At 43.6% G+C, this 24474-nt stretch overlaps 2 protein-coding genes across 2 annotated transcripts in view; one reads left to right on the forward strand and one right to left on the reverse strand.

Moving 5' to 3' along the window:
* Appl2 (adaptor protein, phosphotyrosine interacting with PH domain and leucine zipper 2) overlaps nt 1–6956 on the forward strand; it is a 52105-nt gene extending 45149 nt beyond the window's left edge. Inside the window, exons 17-21 of the mRNA XM_032910498.1 lie at nt 256–430; nt 3557–3593; nt 3944–4084; nt 5007–5054; nt 5929–6956. Coding sequence (XP_032766389.1) covers nt 256–430; nt 3557–3593; nt 3944–4084; nt 5007–5054; nt 5929–6063 — 536 coding nt within the window. The 3' untranslated portion in view covers nt 6064–6956. The remainder of the gene's footprint in view (nt 1–255; nt 431–3556; nt 3594–3943; nt 4085–5006; nt 5055–5928) is intronic.
* A 2189-nt stretch (nt 6957–9145) lies between these two features.
* Washc4 (WASH complex subunit 4) overlaps nt 9146–24474 on the reverse strand; it is a 54294-nt gene continuing 38965 nt past the window's right edge. Inside the window, exons 25-33 of the mRNA XM_032910510.1 lie at nt 24298–24432; nt 21435–21543; nt 19108–19174; nt 18228–18314; nt 16791–16938; nt 14691–14787; nt 13987–14183; nt 13375–13474; nt 9146–11227 (exon numbers count right to left, since the gene is read on the reverse strand). Coding sequence (XP_032766401.1) covers nt 11160–11227; nt 13375–13474; nt 13987–14183; nt 14691–14787; nt 16791–16938; nt 18228–18314; nt 19108–19174; nt 21435–21543; nt 24298–24432 — 1008 coding nt within the window. The 3' untranslated portion in view covers nt 9146–11159. The remainder of the gene's footprint in view (nt 11228–13374; nt 13475–13986; nt 14184–14690; nt 14788–16790; nt 16939–18227; nt 18315–19107; nt 19175–21434; nt 21544–24297; nt 24433–24474) is intronic.

The following is a 24474-nucleotide window of genomic DNA, read 5'->3' on the forward strand; positions in this document are numbered from 1 at the left end:
ACTGTTCCCTGGCCAGGGAGTCTGAGAGGTAGTGGGAAAGGCTGACTGAGTGACAGAGGATGTTCATCTGTCACCACGTAGCATTTTATACCTGGAAAACCCAGGGCACATCTGTGGAAGCTCCAGACAGATGAAACAGACAATAAGGGGTCAGAGCTTTCATTGCTGGGCCTGTGAATGGATGGCAGGTTCCGGGCTCTTGGTGTTGGTGGTGTGCCCGTGGTCATGTGACCAGCAGAGCATGCTGTCTTGCAGACTCTCTCTTGCAGCAGATGTTCATCGTTCGGTTTTTGGGATCGATGGCAGTTAAGACAGACAGCACTACGGAAGTGATTTATGAAGCAATGCGACAAGTACTGGCTGCTCGGGCTATTCACAACATCTTCCGCACCACGGAGTCCCACCTGATGGTTACCAGTCAGACTCTAAGGTACGTCCGTTCACCTCAGGCTCTCACACTGACCCATCTGGAATGTTACCCACATCCTCTCTACATTTGATGTGTAAAGATACATTCTGAGGCAGAACTGGCGAGGTGTGGCGATACACATATGCAGTCCATGCACTAGGGAGGTGGGATCAGGAGGACTGGAGCCAGCAAGAACCGCCTTCAGATCCCTGTTGTTATTAGTGTGTTGTGGTAAAAGTTAAAAAGGGAGGTTTTCTATCAGTTCCTGTGAACCAGATCCGCTTACTCCAACGGCTACACGGTCCGCAAGCCGCCCTCTCCAGGCTGTCCCCCTTTTAGTCATCCTCTCCGCACGGCCCCCTAGGCGGTAGTTACCACGCCTGGTGCATGCACACATGCACACTTACTTCTCCTTCTGCGGGCCCTGCATGTTACTCCACACAGGCAACAAAACCAGATCTGCCCGCTCCAACTACCTTTCAGCCATTCCTTTCACACTGTCCTCTTGAGCCTGGGAAAATCAGTTCCAGAAACTAGTAATTTAGCAATTAGATTTATATATTAAATTCTCAATCCATACAATAAATTCACCATCAATTGATAAAGATATAAACCACCTACCACAACGACAGAAAATTGATCTAATTCACCTAAATCTGAACCGTCCTCCTCCATAGACTCCATCTAGATCTGCTTCCCCTCCCCTCCCGCCTACCCTTCCTTCCCATCCAATGATAGGCTTCGCCTTATCCTGGACCTGCCTTGCACATAATGACATCATCCTACATGAGTGAATACAGATTATTCCTTACCTGAAATACTAGGGGCTGGCACTCTTCCTCACTTTGTTTTTTGTTTTTCTTCTCTTTCAAATTATTTTTACATATATATGATGAGGTATCCTGGCGATGGAGCCCAACAACTTTACACATAAAATTTGTTTCATCTGTTCCTTATACACAGTTAGTATACAAAGTATTCTTTTTTTTTGGTTCTTTTTTTCGGAGCTGGGGACCGAACCCAGGGCCTTGCGCTTCCTAGGCAAGCGCTCTACCACTGAGCTAAATCCCCAACCCCACAAAGTATTCTAATAATATTTTTTTACGAGAAACAAGGTTTCATGGTGTGGAATTTTCACTACATTTCTAACCCAAGTTTTCAAGTTAGGACTGTCCCCAGTGATGTCACTGCTATGCAGTCATCTTGTCATCTCAAGAGTATTGTTTTTAGAAATTAGCAACACAGAGTAGGAATCTGTCTAAAACGAAGCCACACAGTGTCCATGTGCAGCTAAGCAGGAGCCTGTGAGGTCAGGCTCCAGGCATAGGCTGTTACACGTGAACTGTCCAGTGTGCAGCCACACAACACATGCTGCCTACTTGGTTGGGCACACTTGTTTTGTCTGCAGTCAGTTTTTTAGGTTCATTCCATATTCATTACATATCTATGTGGTGACAGATACAGAGCCAAGTCAGTTACCTGTTCCTTCCCCTCAGCAGGGTGGTTGATTGTGTTAGGTGGGGAGCCCTGGTTTAGAGTGAGTTAGGTGGGGAGCACTGGTTTAGAGTGATTTAGGTGGGGAGCACTGGTTTAGAGTGAGTTAGGTGTGGAGCACTGGTTTAGACTGAGTTAGGTAGGGAGCACTGGTTTAGAGTGAGTTAGGTGGGGAGCACTGGTTTAGAGTGAGTTAGGTGTGGAGCACTGGTTTAGATGGAGGTGGGGGACACTGGTTTAGAGGAGTTAGGTGGGGAGCACTGGTTTAGAGTGAGTTAGGTGGGGAGCACTGGTTTAGATGGAGTTGGGGGGGAGCACTGGTTAGGAGTGAGTTAGGTGGGGGGAGCACTGGTTTAGATGGAGTTGGGGGAGCACTTGGTTTAGAGTGAGTTAGGTGGGAGCACTGGTTTAGCTGCTATGCCTAGGCCTGTGGCTGGTGTGACATCTCCTCAGTCCTCAGCCCCGGCCTGCTCTGAGAAGGAGCACCCCGTCAGCACTTAGTGCATGCCAGCAGGACAAAGGCAGCCGGGACTTACTTCACTCCTGAGTAACTGTGTGTGCACGCTACAGGAGGCCAGAGGACAGCTCTGGTGAGTCAATTTCAGGGATCAAAATAAGCAGGCAGGAAGTGAGCTCAGTGAGCCCCAGCCTACTCCATTTTTAAAATCTCTTTAAAAAACAAAAACAAAACAAAAAAACTTGTTAGGGACCTCATTCCTGAGAATTAAGATTTACAAATAAAACCCTGTCTTTAAAAAAAGCTTCTGAAGAAATTGACACATGCTTAAAATCTAGAACTATCTCTGCATATTTGCTTATTCTAGACATTTTTACAAACTGTCAGTTTACTTTCACCTGTAAAAATTTGCGTCAATCCCTCAAAAAGTACACCATACGCCAATTAATTTTAACACCAGAAGTCCATAATAGCACTGTATCGTCTACAACAGTAGGGAGTGATTCAGTAATGCCTTGCCAGCAAACATCAGCATTCTCAGACAAAACGAAGTGTGCTTTTGGAAGGCATTAAAGATGTATTATTTCTGTGTGTTCGGTGCCCTTTGGGCACATGTGGAGGCCAGAGAAAGACATCAGGTGTCTGCTCCTGTTGCTTGCCAGCTTAGTCCTTAAGTCTCACCGAGCCGGAAGCAAGCACCCAGGATCAACCCGACTCCAGCCACTCAAGGCTGGGGCAGGTACATGCAACCACATGTGGCTGTTAATGTCTACACTGGATGCCTCACATAGCAAGGGCTCTTAACCCACTGAGCCATCCCCATCTCCCACAATGGCCTTCTTTGGTCACAGCCACACATTAGTTTGGTCAGGCCTCCCATTCTCACCACTCTCCTTTTCTCTGAATAAACTGCATAGGGTAAGGTGTTTCAGCGCCTAAGGACTAAGCTGCCAACGAGTGTCCTACAGAAGGTCCACTGTGTTATGTAGCAGGATAATAGAAACCACAGTAGGACTGACTTCCTGTCTGCTATGCAATCTTCCACGCCAAGTACTTTGGGTAGAAAGCACAGCACAGGGTCACACAGGACTGCCTTATCTTTCCCTCAAGCAGGCCTTACTTTTCATACATGGGACATCTGTGGGGTTTAACGTCTGTGGAGAACGCGTATGGTGATGCGTGTCTTACGATTTCAGGTTGATAGATCCTCAGACTCAAGTGTCACGGGCCTGTGTAAGTACCTGCTGCATCTTTATGTTTAGAGCTGTACCTCACTTCCCCTCTGCCCCGGAAGACCAACCTATGCCCAGGACAATCTGCCAAGCCCCAGGACCATCCCACCCGCTATGCACATCTTCAACTTTGCTATAGAAAACAATGTTGGACGGGGTTGGGGATTTAGCTCAGTGGTAGAGCGCTTGCCTAGGCAAGCACAAGGCTCTGGGTTCTGTCCCCAGCCCGGGAAAAAAAAAAAAAAAAAAAAAAAAAAGAAGAAAAGAAAACAATGTTGGTTTTAAATTCGTTATGTGATGATTCATTCTGTCCCCCTGTCCTGTCTTCCCTCTGCACTCTCCCCCCAAAAGTTTGAGCTCACCAGTGTCACACAGTTTGCTGCTCATCAAGAAAACAAAAGGCTGGTTGGCTTCGTCATCCGAGTGCCGGAGTCTACGGGAGAAGAGTCTCTGAGCACATACATTTTTGAAAGCAACTCAGAAGGCGAGAAGGTATTTTGTCTGTCCCTCAGTAAGGATGTTTTTAGAGAGTCTGGGTTTTCACTGTCCATACAGACACCTGATTCGTTGTTCATGCCTCCGTTCAGGCGGAATACAGTCTAACAAGGTGACAACCCTAATAAGTAGATATAATTGTTTGGTATCATGAAATGTTAAGAAGCACTTTAATATGTTCTTTGAAGGCAGTGGTTCTCAACCCTTTATAATACAGTTTCTCATGCTATGGTGACTCAACCACGAAATACTTTGATTGAGACTTCGTAACTATAATTTTGCTTCTGTTATGAATTGTAACGTAAATATCCGTTTTCTGATGGTCTTAGGTGATGCTATGAAAGGGTTAGCTAAACCCCAAAGGGGTTGTGACCTACAGGTTGAGAACCAGTTTTAAAGAAATTAGAAAGAAAGAAAAATAGAAAAATAGTCTCAGAAGAAGCCAAGTTTTAAAAAAAAAAAAATCAAGTGTTCCTTTGTATGAAAAACACTGAACTCAGGTGGTACTTAGAATTCATCGAAACCAGTCTTGTCATTAAGTACTTTCTTTTAACCACTGGGCTTATGAACATGCAGGGGGAAAACATCCTGTTAAGAATTGCAGACATCCGGGGCTGGGGATTTAGCTCAGTGGTAGAGCATTTGCCTAGCAAGCGCAAGGCCCTGGATTTGGTCCCCAGCTCCAAAAAAAGAGAACCAAAAAAAAAAAAAAAAAAAAAAAAAAAGAATTGAAGACATCAGATAACTGGGGTCTTCCCCTTACCTGTGCCCTAACAGTGCCACTGAACAAGGCTCCTGCAGCAGACCCTGCCTTCCCTTCTGGGTGTGAGCAGTCAGGCCTCTCTCACTGTGCTCCTGGAATTCTATAATGCTTACCTCTGTCTACCTTTGCCAAACACTATTTTCTTGTCTTTTACAGATATGTTATGCTATTAATTTGGGGAAAGAAATTATTGAGGTTCAAAAGGTAAGATGCATTTTAGGACTGGTTCAATAGCCATTTTGTTCAATAACATTTGTAGACACAGTGATATTCAAGGAAAAAAAAAACACCCCAAAACAAAACAGAAAACAAAACAGTGATACCCACTTTGTGCTCAAGCTTGGGGGTTTCTTAAGCTTCCTAACGAGGTCTGTCAGCTCAGGTGACCATCTGGTAACACAGCTTTCCTCTTATTAAACAGCACCGCTGCAGCTTCTCCTCACTAATGCTCTCGCTTGCACTCAAACTCGCTAGAGATCCTCTCTTTCCAACTAAGGCACAATACTTAATTCATCTGCACTGGCACCCAGCTCCCAGAGGCTGGCGACAGGCAGCAGCACTGACAGCCACCAGACAGGGACTTACTAGACATGAGCAGAGACCGAGACCTCCATGTTACTTAACAGTTCAGCCTTCCATTCATCTAAAAAGCTTTTAGGTGAGTTAAGCTTCAGTCTGCCTGGGAGAGCAGGAAGCGCTGCAGAGTAGACAGAGACCAGGTTTCTAGGTCAGCAGTGCACACGCCTGCTTCTCACAATCTGTTGTGCAAGGGCAACAGTGAGCAGGAGGACGGTACAGAGTGGGTTCCTGTACAGCTTTTGCCAACTCCAAGGGGCCCTAAAGGTACACAAGACAAGCTTTGTGGAGCGATGTGTTCCATGGGGACTCTGAAGGGAGGTATGCATTACCCATTAATCCCCCTGGAATGTAGACATTACCTTGAGTCTGCAGATGACAGCCCACAGACTAGCATTAGGAGGAATGGGGCTACAGCACACAACACTGAAAGCCAAGCCACAGGGGTTCAAGTGCATCTTAAGCTTTTTCTCCCCTCTCTCTTAAACTCTCTTAACTTCAGGATCCAGAAGCACTGGCTCGATTAATGCTGTCTGTACCACTAACCAATGACGGAAAATATGTACTGTTAAACGATCAAGCAGATGACACTGGCGGAAGTCCAAGTGACCACAGAGGCGCAGAGTCTGAAGCATAACTCACTTGGGCATCGGGGGTCAGAGCACGTGGGAAGGAGAGCCACTCCTTAAGGGGTTTTCAACTTCTCTGACGTACAGGAACACTGACCTGATTTAGAACACCGACAATCACGTGTGGAGTGTACCCTTGGATGCCCTGGCACAGAGACTTGGGAGGGAGACAGTCAGAAATGGGTGAGAGCGTGCCTACCCATCTACAAATGCTATTTTAGGTGCTCTGTGGTAAGTCTTTGCTTCAGACTGTTGGGGGCCCAGAATGAAAGCTATAAAAATGCATTGTTCACTTTATTTGGATAGCATCACTTCAGTTCCTAGGATCCTTTTATAAATGGAAAAACCTTGGATTTACAACTTGTTAAATACTAAATAGTTCCTATTAATATGATCTATTTTTGTATTTTCCTTAGTTTTTAAGTGCCTGTCATTCTGAATATTATATATTTATAACCCGCTGGTCTCATGCCTAGACCTCATGGCATTGCTTATGCAATTTGGTCTCAAACACTAGCAGCTAGCAAATCTTCACAACAGAACTTTCAAAACAAGCTTTCATTCAAAAGCTTCAGGTCCTCGTAGATGTGGCTGCTTTCTGGGGCTATTCACTGTGAGCAAGGGACAGCTCTACTAGGTCCTGTTTCTTCTGAGCCAGACCTTCCTCAAAGGGACCAATTAATTTTAACACTCACTTGAAGCTCAGCGGGCTGTGGAACTGTGTTTGAAGTTCTGGTTTCTACCCTGATGATTCTGGTTCCTGGAGTCCCAGACCAATCTCCAACCCCTAGTTATGAAGTAGAGATAAAGATCTTGAAATCATGCAGCATAAATTAATTGTAACCACCTTCAACAACCTGCCTTTGTAATAATTTAGCAATAAAAACTGTTTCATCTCTTTCTTTGCTTACTGTGGTTAGTTTATAGATCACCCTACAAGAACACACTAAAGTCTTGGTATGTGGCCCAGGCTGGCCTTGCAGTCTTGCTCTGGATGCTGGAGGTATAGGTGTCATTAGGCCATGACACCATGACAGAGTGAAAACATAAACTGAGCAAAGACACAACCAAACACACGAGACCAAGTACCTAAATATGGAGAAGACTTTGTTAAGACAGAGAAAGGCTTGGAAACAAATATGCCCAGGCTCAACAGGAAGGGAGAGCTACACACATAGATGGCAGGAATGAAGCAATGGATCTTACTCACAGAAGGCACAGGGTCAGCTCCATGGTCTACAGTGCAACCCAAAAGCACTTGTCCCAGCACCCACACTCCAGGACACGTAGGAGAATGATCACACTGTCCCAGACACAGAAGTCCAGTTATCAACAGGAGAATAAAACATTGGTGTACATGTAACCAGTTACGAGAAGGAGAGCTTAACCTACTCTAATCCTGAATCAACATGAAGAACTTCAGAATACTCCATTTTTAAAGGCATAAAGTCAGAATAGCTCATGTCTATTAACTGGACTGCATTACTTGGGAGAACACAACCGTAGAAGCAGGAACAGATGACCACAGGAGGTGGAGCAGCTGGAGGACCTCTAAGGTAGTGGGACTGGGTCCCACGCTACCCTGGTGGCTTCCCAAGGACTTCACATACAGTCTACGCCAGAAGCAGTGGTGACTTGGTCCTTTGTCTCAACTTACCAAAATCACTCTAATGCATGAAAAGCACTGAGAGATTACCACGTGCCCAACCGAAAGATGAGCAGGACCTTAATAAAAGTCAGCTAGCAGACATTTCCATTCCCAGAGTGGGGCTTCTGACTGCCTTCTTTAGGGGAGCTTCTGTGCGGATTCTGCAACACTAATGCAATTCTAAATACAATTTAAAAGATTAAATACTTTCAAATAATTCATATACAAATGGTGTTCATAGGTTTGAATCCCCCCTCCCACCACACAAACACCTTAATGATAATAGGAATAGTACTACACTGTTAACAACCAGCTGAGCCACGACCAGAGATTACAACAAGCACACACTCAGACACCCAATGTACTTCTACCATAAAACAGAGGTAATGACCTAAACATTACTCACTAATAGTAACAGCACTTTATAGAACACAGGCACTAAACCTTGCTTCCTGTTTTCAGATACAGTCTCACTCTCTAGCCCAGGCTGACCTTTAAACACAAAACAAAAACATGCAGCAAAAAAATAAAAAGTCCCTAAACACGGGACTGCAGTCTGAACTGTCTGTCACCAACGCTATAAAGAGAATTACTCCAAACTAAAGCCGAACGATTCCGTGTGTCTCACCCAGCAGCCCAGCGTGAGGAGCATGTGTGGCAGTACCCCACTTCACCAGTGTGATGCTAAGCAAGCACGAGAACCAGCAATTCGGTATCGCTTCAGCGTGGGATCTGACAGGATTCAGTCCTGTCTCCACACCAGCTGCATGTGGTGGCACAGAACTGTAACCCCAGCACGTGAGAGGCCAAAAAGAAGCAACGCTAAGTTTAAGCCAGCCTGAGCTACAGAAAGTAAGACTCTGAGGGGAAAATAAAAACCTTGCTTATTAGAATTTCAAAACAGCTCCTGTTTGTAAACAGGAACAGCTAATGTTAACATGCCACAGAAACTCAGGCCCTTTCCAGGAGTAGGAAAGGAAGTGACTTCACAGGGGTTCCTTCTAGTTAGAGTAGCAACCTATGAACGGTCAGGAAGAGTCTTTATCTGGATGCACAGGCATCAACCCTGTCATGCTGCTCTCTGCCTGTGCGCATGCGTCTATTTCCTTTTTGCGCGTGTTTCGGTTTGGTTTTTTGAGACAGGGTTTTCTGTATAACAGCCCTGGCTGTCCTAGAACTCACTTTGTAGCATATGCTGGCCTTGAACTCTCCTCCTTTGCCTCCCTAGTGCTGGGATTAAAGGCTGTACCACCACCCTGCTGATAATTTCTTGAAAGGGAGACTGCACATAATGTCTGTATGGGAACCGCAGACATCAACAAGCACCACTGGGTCCGGCAGCGGTCTGCTGTCAGGTGCAACCCGCAATTCCACACTTCAGCAAGCGTCAAACACCCACTGACTGAAGACATTCAATGCTGACCACAAGCATCCAAGGGAAGGACAGTTTTGAAATCATATTTATTAATGCTTTATTATACATACTGTATTCTATTAGAGTCAGGGGAACGGAGAACCCCACTCTCAAGTGAGATAACAAACTTGCTGTCTTTTACAAAATTTAATCAGAACTGACAATGTTATGGTTAGGTCTTAATTCCTGAGAATTTGAACATCATTAAGTTTTCTGTGAATTTACATTAAAACACTCATGTTAATATTTAAATTACAATATTTCTGAAAAAATATTGTTAGCAAGGAAAACCATTCTCCATTGTACAGTAACTCAGATGTGAACACACTGAAGCCCTGTTGCTCGGCAGCTTAACACCATTTAAATACTTCTCTCCTCAGAGCCTGTACTTCAAATTCACGAGTTCATGGCAATTTATCCAGACTACAGTGACATTATTTTTAACTAAAGGTAACACAATTACCTGTCACTTCCCAATTTTAAGTGTTCAGGGAGTCAGTTTGTGAATTCTCGTGTTCAGGAATAATTAAACAAAGAACATTTTTAAGAAAAAGAGAAAATATTGGTACTATAAAATGGTGACTAATCTGATATAATCAAATCCAGTATCATTAATATAAACATTTATAATAATGAAAATATAAATTATTAATTATGCAGCATGCTTTAGGGCCATCTCTACAGTTAGTATCAATTATAAACATTAAATGCCTTTAATCCACCCTTTGTTCATAATTCTCTAAGCCATGTTTATATAATAAAAACCATTTCCAATCTATTCTGTTTCTTCTGACTTAACAGTCAAAGTGTTTAGCTTGGGCTGAGACAGTTACCCTGACCTAAGCACTGCGTCCAGGCTGGGCACCGTATCTCCACTCCAAAGTTGGGAACCAAGGAAGGAGGTCAGAATTCTAGGTGTTAGGATTACATGCAAGATGAATCCAAAGAAAAGGGTGAGCAGGTAAATGCAATTAAAAACAAGCATTTCCAAAAGAATGTTTGCACTACATTTAAAGTTCTAAACCTTCCTTTTCCTCCCAAAGGCATCATCTTACTATACGTTCAAAAAAGGCCATGATTAACCCAGTTAACGATTAACTAGCACACCTTTACAAAAATAAAGCTAGTAGCTGGTCGGGAACTAAATCTACTCAAAGTCGTTCATTCTTTCAGGTCGGTAAGCGACAGACTAGTTTCATTCTCACAGTGGTAAGTTACTGAACACCTGTCATAGTGTGGTTATTGTTCAATCTTACGTCTTAGATTATACTCGATCTAAAGTAAAAATCTGTCTAAACTGCCACCAAGATTTCAATCTAATGTAATGAAGAAACCTGAGTTTGGATGTAGGAAAATTCATTTTTCTTCCCTAGTATCACAGAGTGCCTTCAAACTCAGTGAAACTTCAAGTGGGATCCCGTCTATGGCTTAATCTGAGTTTTCTTTGAATATTAAGCAAATCTTAAATTTAAAGCAATTGTTGGAGGATAAATGTTCCAAAAGTAATGTAAACTATTATAAATGTCTCAGCAAAGACATCAGCAGCTCATGAGAGTGAGTCACATGGAACCCAACCTCACAGGAAGGCCGTTCTTTCTGCTCATCTCCACATCCTCACGGTCTGACACAGACGGACGCCTCATGTCTTTCAGCCTCAGCCCTTTTTAAACTTCGAGTTTACTGGCTGTGTACCGCATATGCACTGACTTCCCCATGACTTGAAATCAACACAGATCAAAGACATAGACAAATTACAAACACACAGAGTAGAGAAGTGGGAGGCGATGGGTTAGGGATCTGGACTTGCCCGCCGCCAGCCTCACGGCAGAGTTTCACAGGGGCTCTTCAGCCTACACTACAAAGATCCAGTCTTACCGTCTGCTTCTCCGCCCGTGAAAGCTAGAGCATCAGAAATAAAGTGGGCCTGACTCCAGGGCATTGCAGTTTCCACAGGTGTGGCCCAGAATTGATAATTATCAAGCAGGTCATAGCATCCATGTCACGTCTCTGGAAAGCACGACATGTCTGATGACTGCATCCCATCACTTCACGACAGGATCTGCAGACACAGTGCTCTCGGATCCGTCTCCATTGCTCATTTTAGTTTCTTCTGAAAGCAAGCGTGTGAGTAAGTATCAATGGGAATATTTATAGCAAGTATGAGAAAAGCTCTCCTACTCAAGGTCAGTTAGAAAGCTGCATCCACGAGGCGCCTTCCTAACATCACAAACTGTACTTGTTTGTTTACCAAGTATGTTAAGAAGTCTTCCATCCATCAGGATCACACAAGAATCCCCTCTGGGATACTGCCATCAGTGCTGAGTACTTCTTTGACTTCCTTTGTGTGTGTGGTATATGTGCATGTGTACACATGTATGTGGATGCATGCACACACACATGGAAGCCAGATGACAAACACTGGCTGTCTACCTCTATCATTCTCATTCTTTAAATTTAATTATTTAATTTTATGTGTCTGATGAGTACTCTGCCTACATGTGTACGAGGTACCCAAAGAGGCCGGAAGAGGGCATCAGATCCCCTAGAACTGGAGTTAGCTGGTTGTGAACTGCCAAGCAGGTACTGGGAAATGAACCCAAACCAGTTATGTGGAAGAGCATCCAGTGCTTTTAACCGTGGAGACATTTGTCCAGTCCCCTCCTTGTTTTACGAAGCAGGACCCCCACAGACCCTGGAGCTCTCTGCTTAGCTACGCTGGCTGGCCAGTGAGCCCCACGGATGAGCTTCCTGCTTCAGCCTCCCAAATGCTGAGGTTACAGGCATGAGCCCCTGCACGCAGCTCATTGTTTAATTACTTTTTAATTTTTTTGTTTGGTTTTTGTAGCCCAGCAGGCCTTGAACTCAGAGATCCTCCTGCCTCTGCCCCCGAGTGCTGGGATTAAAGGTGTTAGCTACCACAGCTTGGCTATAATTTATTTTTAAAACAGCCTTTTATAATTTGTGCCGACAAATTCTTGGCACTTTGCCAAAATGTCCTATGTATGCATTATACATAGCAGATGACAGCTATTTAGCTACACTAAGCAACTCTCTTCTCTGAGCAAACCGCAGCCCAACAGTCTTAAAAGACCGACAGGCGCATGAGCAATCCCTGACTTCCTGAAGAACAAGACAGAGCAAGGAGCGCCAGAGCCTGAGCCTGAAGGCCAGGGTGGCTGTGCGGTCTTCATGCTGCAGCCTCAGAGCAGATCCAGGGCCCACGTGCAGTTTGCTCAGGCTGCTGTGCCATGGAGTGCGTTAGCCAAAGCAACAACTGCTTTCCTTCTGCAGTTTTGATGGTCCCAGCCCCACAGTGCAGCAGTGTCTGCCTGGATGTGCTGTTCTGAACAGACAACAGTGTGGACACTAAGCATCCAGGTTTAAAGACACCCGGATACACTCCTGATACCTAATTCTGATGAGTAACATTTAACATATGCCACACTGACAAGAATAAATTATTTCACTTAAGTGTCTACCCAAGTGAACTGCTCCACTCATGACAAAAATGGGGGAGGAGTACTTTAAAATATAGAGCAAAAAAAATTTAAGAACCACCTTAACTTTCTGAAAATATTTTACACCTCAATTTATGAAAATAGATAAGAAAAACAAGAAAAAAACAAAACTCTCAATGTTAACTAGTTCCTGTAACTAAGTTTCATAATTCCCATGACAGAAAAAGAAGAAACCATCTCATCCTCAAAGAAGACAATGGACTCCTCTTCCACGTCAAGTCTGAGAGAAATGGAGACACTAACTCTAACGTGGAGCGTGCCCTTCTACAATGAAGTGTGTGAGGCTCCATCAGCACACGCTAGGGGGGGCCCAGGCTGCCCTGAGGCTCGGCTGAACCACTACCGGGCACAGCATCTGCTGCACAGACGCTCCGGGACCTCACGTGCACACAGTGGATGCTGTTTATCTCGCCCTCGGAGCCCCTCAGTCACCACTGCCGTCCCAACCGCCGGGTTAGCACAGCCGTCTCCAGCTTCCTTCCCTCCTGACTCCTCCACGCCACATAAGAAACGGCTTGTTAAATGTGCTTCTGTTAAAGGGCTGGAACATGGGCGTAAGGAATAAAGAAACCTTTCTTCTACATCGCATGTGACCCACACAAGTGTTAGTAAGAGATTCATTTCTAGGGCTGTATGATTTTCCAGAAGAGTGAGTAAATGAGAAACCTAACAGGAAGTGGGGCACTTGTGTCTACTCTCAAGACTCAGTGGCCTTCACACTCTGACACCACTCACTGACCTTCCTTCTCTTTCTTTTCTTGGTTCTCTTCAGCCGCAGTCTTGTCTGCTCTGAAGAAAATTCTTGCACTGCTCAAGGAGAAATACAGCAGTTCAAATTCCTACATGAGAAAATTTGAAATAAAAAGGAAAAACAGTTGTAGGAAAACAGCAAAGTAGTAATGTCTCTAAAGTGAGTGCCCTGACCACTCTTGTGCACATGTGTGTCTGGTGTGTATACACACCTGTTCACATGTGTGGTTGGGTATCCACACATGGGTTTGTGTGTGGAGGTGTGTCCTCCTCATCCACTCTCCATTTATGTGTTGAGGCGTGGTCTGTCACTGATTCTGGGTAAAGCTTGCTGGAAGGCAGGTCCTACACCTGCCTTCTAAGAGCTTCGAGAAGGCAACTCTACCTCCCCAGCTTTCACATGGGTCTGAGGATCTGTCCAGTCCCTGGGCACTTTATCCACTGACCATCTTGTCTAACCCAACTTAATTTTCTAATGACCAATGGCTTCCGATTATCAATTCTAACATACGCTCTTCTTACTGCTACTGCCTCACGTGTCATATAGCTTCAGAGAGCGAGTGGACTGCACACTGACGTTATCAGAGGTGTGGATCTGTACCTGTAGATAGACCTCCAGCCGCTTCTGAGTGAGGTTCATGGTTTGCAGCAGCTTTTCATCTTGACTGGTTGACTGCACGCTCTGTTGCTTAGCAACCGCTCTTATCTCCTTTATGTATTTTTCTCTAACAGACTGGAACCAGTGAAGTGAATCAAACTCCTGGTACTGGTCCAAAAGCTTCAAGGTATAAGCCACACCTACAGTCATTAGCAAAACCAAAATTTAAATTACAGTGAGTTCAGCAGCTCTTCTTTCTCCTGCCTCCACAGCTCCACACACTAAGCTGGTCACTTGAATCAAGAATAAAATAACACAGTCACAGACCTCATCAGGAAACCAGAGCAAAAAAAAGAAAGAAAAGAAAGGAGAAAATTTTGTTCATGATACAAACTTCGGAAGCTGACCCGACAGAAAAGAGGAAGTTTCAGAGGTGCCAATAAAACTAAATGTTAAGATGTAAAACTAACGGCACAACAAAGCCAGCCCAGGAGGAGAGCAAATTAGACAAACAATAAGCCACTCAGCGGCATAAATGACAGCCCGATGACAGGAAGGCCTTGTCTAAAGCGGGCACTGGCAGCAGGCCTGCTGGGGAAACCAGTCTACTCCAAGGCACATGAGCCCACTTTCAAGCAGCTTTTCTGCGAGCCCACCAGAAGGTAAACACACGCTGAGGGCAAAATAGTTAACGGCTTAATGCTTACCCATGGCAAAACCATCGTCAGTAAATGCAGCTCCTATTTTGTTTTTTTTATTCAATTTCTCTTTGCAACTTATAGAATGTTCTACAAAGTTCAGAGTCTAAAAAGAGATAAGATATAGAAAAAAAAAATTGAGCTAACAACATCAGCTAAATTTAGATGCTATAACAGGCATTTCAAGAATTACAAAGAGAATTTCTTCTCAGCTCCTGAACATTTGCCTCAGGTAAATTGTCTCTTGGTGAGAACGCAAGTCCATGTATGTCTCTTGAGGACGTTTCTTCCACGTCCTTTAAGTACGAGAATCCCCTCCACTGATAACTACCCCGGCACAGTGCTCACTGGAAGGGGCTGTACAGTTTGGAGTGATAACATCAAGTCTTCCAAGAGGCAGACCCAAAGTCAAACCCAAGGAAACAAGGGGACCAGAAATGGCTTTACTCTGCCTCAAAACATAAGCACTTGTAACAAAGCAATCCTTCCTTGTGCCTTCACAGCTCCCCCTAAAACACTAGAGAGCAGTGGCTCCCTATAAAATACCTCAGTCACAGTCGTTTAAATCTTCTGGCAGCTCCTTTGTACTTACCCCTCAAGATTTACAATACAGAGCATAAAACTCGCACACTGGGTCTGTGTGCTGCGCAGTCTACTATGCGACTGAAGGTTTTTATAAACCCAGATTTTTCCCTGAGTTCATCAATACTTTCCCGGTACCCACCATGACCTGAATATAATGCTCTCCAGATTAAAGAAACGTGGGGAGAATTCAAGTTCATACAGAATCACCAAAGAACAAACTTCTTTGGCCTGTGCACTGAGCAGATGTACATGAGCATGTCCGCCACATGAGTTACAGAGCTAACAGTAACTGATAGGTGTACACAACAGGACATGAGAAGAGAAAGGTGGCTGTCAGTGGAACAATCTCTAAAGATGTGGATACCAGAAGACCAGGTTATCATTATTAGCAAGTCAGGGAAAGGGTTTATTCCCATTTTGAGCATTTTAAATTTTTTCTGTTTTTTATGTCTATGCATGTTTGCTTGTGTATATATATGTATGCGTGTGTGTGTGTGTGTGTGTGTGTGTGTGTGTGTGTGTGTGTGTGTGTACGTCATATGTATGCTGTGTCCATGGAAGTGAGAAGAGGGTGTCAGAGTCCCTGAGACCTTAGACAGTCATGAGCCTCCATGCAGATGCAAGAAATCAAACCCAGATCCCCTGGAAGAGTAGCCGGTCGGTACACTAAGCATTGACCAATCTCTTGGCAGCGTGTATTGTCACTGGTATTTTAAGACGCCCCCAATAAAGTCCAGCCTAGCCAGGGGTAACTTGGAGCTCTGGATCATCCTAGGTCACCTACCTCCCCAAACCAGCAATGACAAGACTGGCACAGTACATCAGGGTGTACAGTGCTGGAGACAGAGCCCCGTACTCCATGAAGTAATTCATATCCCAAACTGTGGAAAACTACTCTTGATACAAACCAGATGTAATAAAAAGCTATCATATGCCTGTGGGAGGTTCAGATTTTAAAGATACCCACTAAAAATTTTAAAAGATGAAGTATAGAGATCTTCTAAAATCAAATTTATTATTAATATATACCATTTCTCTCACAGCTATAACTGCTTTTATAACTTGAGCTAAAGACAGAAAGTATAAAATTAGTAAAGAAAACATATTTTAGGAGAAAAAGCACTATACAATTTATCTGAGGTGCTAGTATTTACAATGAGAAGAGAAGTTATCCGGAAGCAAAAACAAAGAACTGAGCTCCTAAAAGACGCGCTGGAAGGATGCTGCCACAGTAAGTTGGCCTCCGTCACAGCCAAATGACTGCATAGCATAATGCTCTGCAAAGACCCTGTGGCCTACATGAGAGCACATCCACGCAACTGACTGACAATACCACGGTTTCTCTAGCCATTACTCGTGAGAGGCTGCCAACGAAAAACTGCAGCACCGAGGACAAGCCCAAGCCTAGGCCACAACCTGACACCTTAGCGTCACTGACAGAAGGTAGAGTACAGATGATGCTTTAGGATACTCAGTCTGTGTTAACACCCACTCATAACTCACTTCCAGTTTTAGAATACTCACGAGAGGAGGGACAATGATATAGAAATTTCGGAGATGTATATTCTTTGGCCTTCGAAATTCTGGAGCAAAAACATCTACAAGCATTTTGAAGTATTCTGTGCCTTCGGCAGAATTTCGTGTATGATCACTGAGGACCGAGTCCAAATGCCTACAAAATATCAAAACAAAACATCCTTGGGTTCTTAAAGGTACAGCTGTTTAAAACCCATGTCTCTCATCAGGTTAGGCAATGCCACTCCTAATGTGGAAACAGCACAAAATGTCCCTGAGGTTCAGAATGAGCAGAAACTAATCAGTACTATTTGATGAATTTGGTCCCTAAAATAGAACAGACCATCCTGGGACTTCAGAATGGTTTGTATTTCTTTTTTGTATTTATTGTGTTCATGCATTACATGTGAATGGCTGTGCATGTGCTACACATATGTGCACACGTGTGTGCGAGTCAGAAGACAAGATTCTGAGGGTGAAGCTCAGATCAGGCTCAGTGGCAATGCTCTTACTTGCTGAGCCATCACATCAGACATTTATTAAAATATTAGTGTGAGAGCGCACATGTGTGTGTGGGTGGGTGTGCCTCGGTGTGCTTGTGTATGCAAATGTAAAGCTGAGGGAACAACTTGCAGGACTCGGTGTCCTCCTTTCGGCATGTGGCCTCTGAGGCTTGAGTTTAGGCCATCGAGTCTGGCAGTGAGCATCTGGTGCACTGCGTTGTAGCTGGGTTTCCACTCCCTGAGAACCCACGCTCTCTGTAATTACCTTCTGCTGAACTAAACCTCTTCCTCACTAACGCTTCTCTGGGCCTGCTTACCCCTGGTCTGGTCCTCCTTTAGGAACTGAACCTCTCCCACCATCTTCAGAAAACCCTGTGGTTCCTTCTGACTCCGAGCTGGCTAGCTGACCTGCTACCCCTGCCCAGCACCACTACAATCAGAGTGTAGATTGCTTGCTTGGAAAAAGAACCAAATTAAAAATCACGAAATATGGCTTCAACTGTATGCTTCTTATTTTTACACCATCATAAAGACTGATCATTTTACTTAGATCAGGGACCAGCAGTACACTCAACTCTCCCCATGGCTGCTGGGAACTGAAGTCCTGTACAGGAGCAACGAGTGCTCGCCACCACACAGCCCTGTCTAGCCCTGGCTGACTCTTACCAATCCGACTTTAGGTGTCACCTAATGTCAGTCACCTCAGACAGAGTATGTGACATGCAGCTGCGTGTGGACACAGGGTTCAGGAGATCACTTTCTGGTCAAGTTGGAAAGATCTTAGAATACTGTAGTCTTTTTAAAAACAATGTATTTTCTAAGTTGAGCCTACAAAATACTGCCACATACACACACACACACACACACACGGGTGTTCAGTGCCTTCTGGCTTTGCCTAGTGTAAATACGCTTTAACTCCCTATCTTGGCCCTCGTCAGGTTACCTGGCTGCTCTAAGTGTTTCTTCTGCAAGCCCTTCTTCCTTCACGAGCTCTTCGAAACTCACAATGTCTTCAAGATCCGGCACGAATCTACATGAGAATTTGAGAAGGAATTCATCAGAGGCAGTAAAATGCATGTAACCAAAATGTGTATCAAAGTACTATGGATAGTAACATCAAAGGTTGAGTATAATTCAGGAAAATCTTAGCATTTCAGTAATGTGGTTAATATCACTTTACTTCCAAATCAAATTTTATATGTGATCACTTCCTGATATTCGAAATGCATTTACATTCATTAGTTATTCTGATAAAATATCAACCTACTGTAACCTTGAGAGAAATGTTTTCAAAAATAGTCTTATATACATTTTATATATTTATATATATAAACATGTGTGTATATATATATATGTGTGTGTATATGTATGTGTGTATATATGTACACACACACACACACCCTTCTTTTCTTAAAAAAAATTTTCTTAAACAGATTTATTTATTTCTACTTTGTGTGTGTGGGTGCTTGCCTGCCTGTGTGTCTTTTGGCCCCTGTGGAGGCCAAAAGGAGGAGCTAGATCCCCTGGGACTAGAATGGCAGCCAGTGGTTCCCAGTCATCCGGGTGCTGGGAAGGCACCTGTGAACCGTCTCTCTAGCCCCATAATAACATGTTAATAGAAGAGAAAGCCCTCAGGTGTCGGGTTAACGCTTTCTTCTTCGTTAGGAAGAAAACAGGTTAACTGAGTACACAGGGCAGAGGTCTGGGCAGTACCAAGAGGGCCACAGCCTCGAATTGTATTCAACAAGAACAAATACCTTTTCTCTAGTATCATGAAAGATAACATTACACAAAAAAGGTAGAAATCATGTTTGAATCCATACCTAATGGCATTGCTGCTACAATGAAGACCACCAGATCTTATCATTCGTATATAGCCCATAGCATTACCTTCAAAAATCACACACAAAAAAGCACATCTTTATATGAGCAATTTTGACATCAGAACAAGTTACATCAAGTAGTCAACTGAGAAGTCCTCACTCCTAAATACCAAAATATTCTGCTATATCTTTAGCTTCTATTCCATAAAAAGCAACTGTTACAGACTTGTGCATTTAAAAGTTAGACTGAGATATAAACACTATTTTAAGATAAATGTACCTCAACTGCTAAATTAAAATCATTAATTGCTAGTGTCATTAAAAGTTATTTTAAAATTACAGTAAAATTTAACACACACACACTCACACATTCACTCTAAAGTGGTATTAGGAAATCTTTACTTGATACGTCCCAAATTTGTCTCTCTAGCCTGGACTCCTCTGATCTCTAGACTTTTATCCAAACTCAGACCTATGTATCAAAGACAAATTTAAATTTTTAATCACACCCAAGTCAAAGGATCGTTATCCCCGGCTACATTTCCTACTTCAGAAACCAGCAGCTTTGCCCTTCCAGTTACTTGGGTCCAATGTCCTGACCTCACCCCTGACCTCATCCCTCACTTGCTCCTTCCTTTCTTTCGAATTTCACTAAATCAGCGGACAATTACCCCAGCTCTTCCTTGAGAGCAGAGCCAGAATCTGGCTGGAGATCTGGTGGCATGCTGTCTCAAGTGTGAGGACCTGGGTTCAGTGGCCGGGGCAGTGGACAGAAGAAAAAGGATCAAAACCAGCTATCACCGTATTCCACATTCAGGTCTCTCCCTAGATCGCTGTGACACGGCACGGCTGAGCTGACTGCCCACTACCAACTTCAGAACCCAAGTCTCCTCCATCTCATCAAACTCTAGATCCCATAAACTCCGCCGGGCACTAACAGCTGCATCTCAGAATGTGTCCTCTCCCTCTGTCAACATGGCCCCGTGTGACCCTGCCCAGGCTGCTATTCTATTTTGTGTCTTGCTACTCAGGTGTTCATTAGCTTCACTCCTGGTCTATTCCAGATTATTCCTCAAAATCTCATTACATTTTATCCAGAACTTACTAACGGACATTTGTCTGCCTCCTGCGCTGCATATGATGACATCTGATGTCTTCCCTATCCCATCCCTAGAGCGAACATGTTTTGGATCACAATAGGAATTCGATATATAATGGAACTAAAATTATTTGGAAGAAAGTAACAGGCCAAGTAACAAGGTGACAGTGAGTCTTCACGGCACTGCAGTTTGATTATCAATGCTTCACAGCCAGGATTACTCATGATCCACTTAGACTGTCCCAGCTGTTCAGGCTTTCGAAAAATATGCAGCATGCATCTTTTAAAAATTAAACACTTAGTTTGACTGTGTCAATCAATATTGACTGGTTAAAATGTCAGAGGCTGGCTGAAACCTCATCAGGCTACTCAAACTCCAGTCTATATTCTGCCACCTGTCAGCTCAGGCCTGGATCAAACTGGAGACATAGAGACACTACTTGTATGTCAGCCTCCTCATCGCTAAACTCTGAAAGGCAGACTCCGTACTGCCGTACCCCCAGCATCTAAGACTTATTTGTCATCATTAGACCCTCCAGGATACGTGAATGGAAAGAATACGTTACATACTGTGTATGTACATGTGTGTGTACGTGTGTGTGTGTGTGTGTATATGCATATGCATATGCATAGTCACAGCTAGGAGCATGCTCAGTAAATGTCAGTAGCTTCTACTTCAGCAGACAGCAGTGAGTGGAAAAGACTTGTCATATGCTTGTCTGGTGGCTCAAGTGTCAACAGCACCATTTGTTTCTCAGAGTCGACTTTGGAACCTTTAGAAGGTGGTTCTGTGCCTATGTCACAGGCTTGTGTGACGGCAGTACCAGGGATTACACATGTGAACAGCTCAGAGAACGCTGAGCTTTAAACGCAATCTTTCCCTATAAAAATTATGCACAGTGTTTCAGAAGTCATCTGCTTCTAAAACACAACAAATCCTACACAAGTACAAAATGACATCATTCAATATCTAAACTGTAATAAAATTTACATGAAACCCCACTTACCACTGATTCTTAATTGTGAATGTTAATTTGAGGGGTAATTATTAAGTGAATGTCTAATTTGTTTTAACCGATTTTACTTAAGCACTTATCTAGTGTCTACACAACAGCTCAGTAAGTGGGCTGAAGTCAAGTAGAGGTGTTCCCACACTCCGTGAGCTGTCTCCTGTTCATGGTGGTCAGAGCCTGGCACTTGCACTTCCTGATGCCTTTGGGTGACTTACCAATCTGGCTGAGGAGCTGCCTGAACTGGTCGAGGTAGCTCTGTCCCTCTGGTGTGATCCCAAGTTTTCTTATGCCACGATTGAACTTTTCTGCCCTATCAAAAGGATACTAAAGAGATAAATTTAAGACTATTTTTAGGTCCTTAAAACATAAAATTCTTACTAAATTGATGTCAGAATCACTGTCCTTTCTAATTTTGTTTCTCATTACGATTTAAAACAAGTCTAATGGCAAATCTACATAATAAAACCTGGAAAGAACCCAGATGCCCTTCAACAGAGGAATGGATACAGAAAATGTGGTACATCTACACAATGGAATATTACTCAGCTATCAAAACAACAAGTTTATGAAAATTAGGCAAATGGTTGGAACTGGAAAATATCATCCTGAGTGAGCTAACCTAATCACAGAAAGACATACATGGTATGCACTCATTGATAAGTGGCTATTAGCCCAAATGCTTGAATTACCCTAGATGCCTAGAACAAATGAAACTCAAGACGGATGATCAAAATGTGAATGCTTCACCCTTCTTTAAATGAGGAAAAAAGAATACCCTTGGCAGGGAAGAGCGAGGCAAAGATTAAAACAGACACAGAAGGAACACCCATTCAGAGCATGCCCCACTTGTGGCCCATACATATACAGCCACCCAATTAGACAAGATGGATGAAGCAAAGAAGTGCAGACCTACAGGAGCCGGATGTAGATTGCTCCTGAGAGACACAGCCAGAATACAGCAAATACAGAGGCGAATGCCAGCAGCAAACCACTGAACTGAGAATAGGACCCCAAGAAGGAATCAGAGAAAGAACTGAAGAGCTTGAAGGCTCGTGACCCCATATGTACAACAATGCCAAGCAACCAGAGCTTCCAGGGACTAAGCCACTACCTAAAGACTATACATGGACTGACCCTGGACTCTGACCTCATAGGTAGCAATGAATAGCCTAGTAAGAGCACCAGTGGAAGGGAAGCCCTGGGTCCTAAAGACTGAACCCCAGTGAACTAGACTGTTGGGGGAGGGCGGCAATGGGGGAGGGTTGGGAGGGGGAACACCCATAAGGAAGGGGAGGGGAATGTTTGCCCGAAACCGGAAAGGGAATACACTCAAATGTACATAAGAAATACTCAAGTTAATAAAAAAAAAAAAAAAAAAAACCTTATTGGTATTCAAGGTCAATCAATGACCAATCCGTTTAACAACAACGAACCCACTGGTATTCTAGGTGGATGCTTTTGTTGCTGCTGTTTTGGGATTAATTAGCTAAAGGGGAAAAAAACTCAGTTTAGTTCCCTCCACCATTATTAGTTTCTTATCACCTAACTGCTCTTGTCAGACTGAAAAAAGAACGAAGCCCCCTAGACGTCTTTGTTCCTTATATGTAAGCAAGTTGCTATAGGCTTGTTGACAAGGAATTTATAAACACCTTCCTTCCATAGGAATATATAAGCGCTTAAAATGCTCGGCTTATTGGCACAAACCTATGATCCCAGCATTAGGGAGGTGAAAGCAGGAAGAACAAAAGTTCAAGACCCCCTTTGGCTACATAGCATGTGTGAGGCCAGCCTCACATGAGACCTTGTCTCAAAAACACAACAAAATTTTCTAGTTGACATATCAATTTAGAGACAAGAAAAAAGCTTTTTTCACAGTGTGGCTAACGGACTAGAGAAGGTGCTGTTCATCTGTAGTGAGGACAACAGTTTCTCTATAGCAGCATGCTTACTCGCAATTTCCAGCCCAGTAAAAAGACATCAACTACACCTCTCTACTGATGCACTGTCGCATTAGTTATTTTTCTACAGTGTAATACACGGAGGTCTATCGTACAAGAAGGCTAAGGCTGGATGAGTCTGATGTGCAATCCACACATGTCTATAAGCAGGAAATAGATCCAGAGCCACGGAAGTGTGTAGGCTCCTCATGTTCCCGGTCTCCCTCTGCTCTGGTAACTTTACAGCTCCACAGTTCTCACCTCACTTTGGGGAACCCTACACTGGAGGATGGAGGGGGAGGAGGGGAACGGCAAAGGAAACGGAATCCTCTTTATGAAGGCAGTGTCTGGTGCTCTTTGTTTATTTCAGGGTCACTGCTGTTTTCCTTATGGTTCTGGGGATTGAACCCAGGGCCTCTGGCACAGTAGACAAGCCCACTTCCAAGAAGCAAGCTACATCTCCAACCCAGTAAAACAACATTCCTAAAGACGACTGGTAGGAAACAACTGTATAGTGTTCCCTGGGTGTAGACAGCATGTGCCAGAAATCTGAAGTACTCATTCTCATTCATTATTCTAGAAATTTCTTTGCAGGGTATTTTCTTTCAGAAATGGTCTCCAATTAGACATGTTATCTGTAGCTCTGCTCATAAGAACAGAGGAGGAGAAACTAAAATACCCATGAGTTGGGGGTTAAATAAGTCCCCTTTATGACTAACTCTTTAAAAAACGACTAGGCAGGGACATGTGCAGCCATCAAGCACACAATGCCAACCATTACACGACGGCTCTATTTTGCAACAGAAAGCAGCACTGGGTAAATGTGTGAAGACACTCATTTACTGCCAAGAGTTAGGAAGGGCTCAGACTACACCGCTAAAGGAGAAGACATGACAGGATGGTAGATGATTTGTGTATTATTGCAAAATGAAATAATCAGAGCTACAATGATCCTTTCATATTCCAGTACGCGCAAGCCTACAGAGAGCATAAGAGCTATACGGGACAAGGTGGGCAGACACAGGAGACTCATGCAAAGACTACGCCCACAGAGACAGTCAGTACCAAAGCCCAGTGTAAATGAGCATCTGTCATTATGAGGCAGTAGCTGAATTTAGGCTACCAAGAATACATAGCATACCTTGTGATCATTTTGGTCCTTGATCTCCCTGAAAAACCGAATGTCTTTAATCAATCTGGATTTGATATGTTCATCATACATAAACTGGCTAAATATATAGAACTTCTTTTTCAAAAACTGGTAGGTAAAATTAACCTATGAAATTAAAATTAAAAAATAAAAAGTTAATATATTTCA

This window comes from Rattus rattus, chromosome 1 (assembly GCF_011064425.1).
Source record: "Rattus rattus isolate New Zealand chromosome 1, Rrattus_CSIRO_v1, whole genome shotgun sequence".
Lineage (NCBI taxonomy): Eukaryota > Metazoa > Chordata > Mammalia > Rodentia > Muridae > Rattus > Rattus rattus.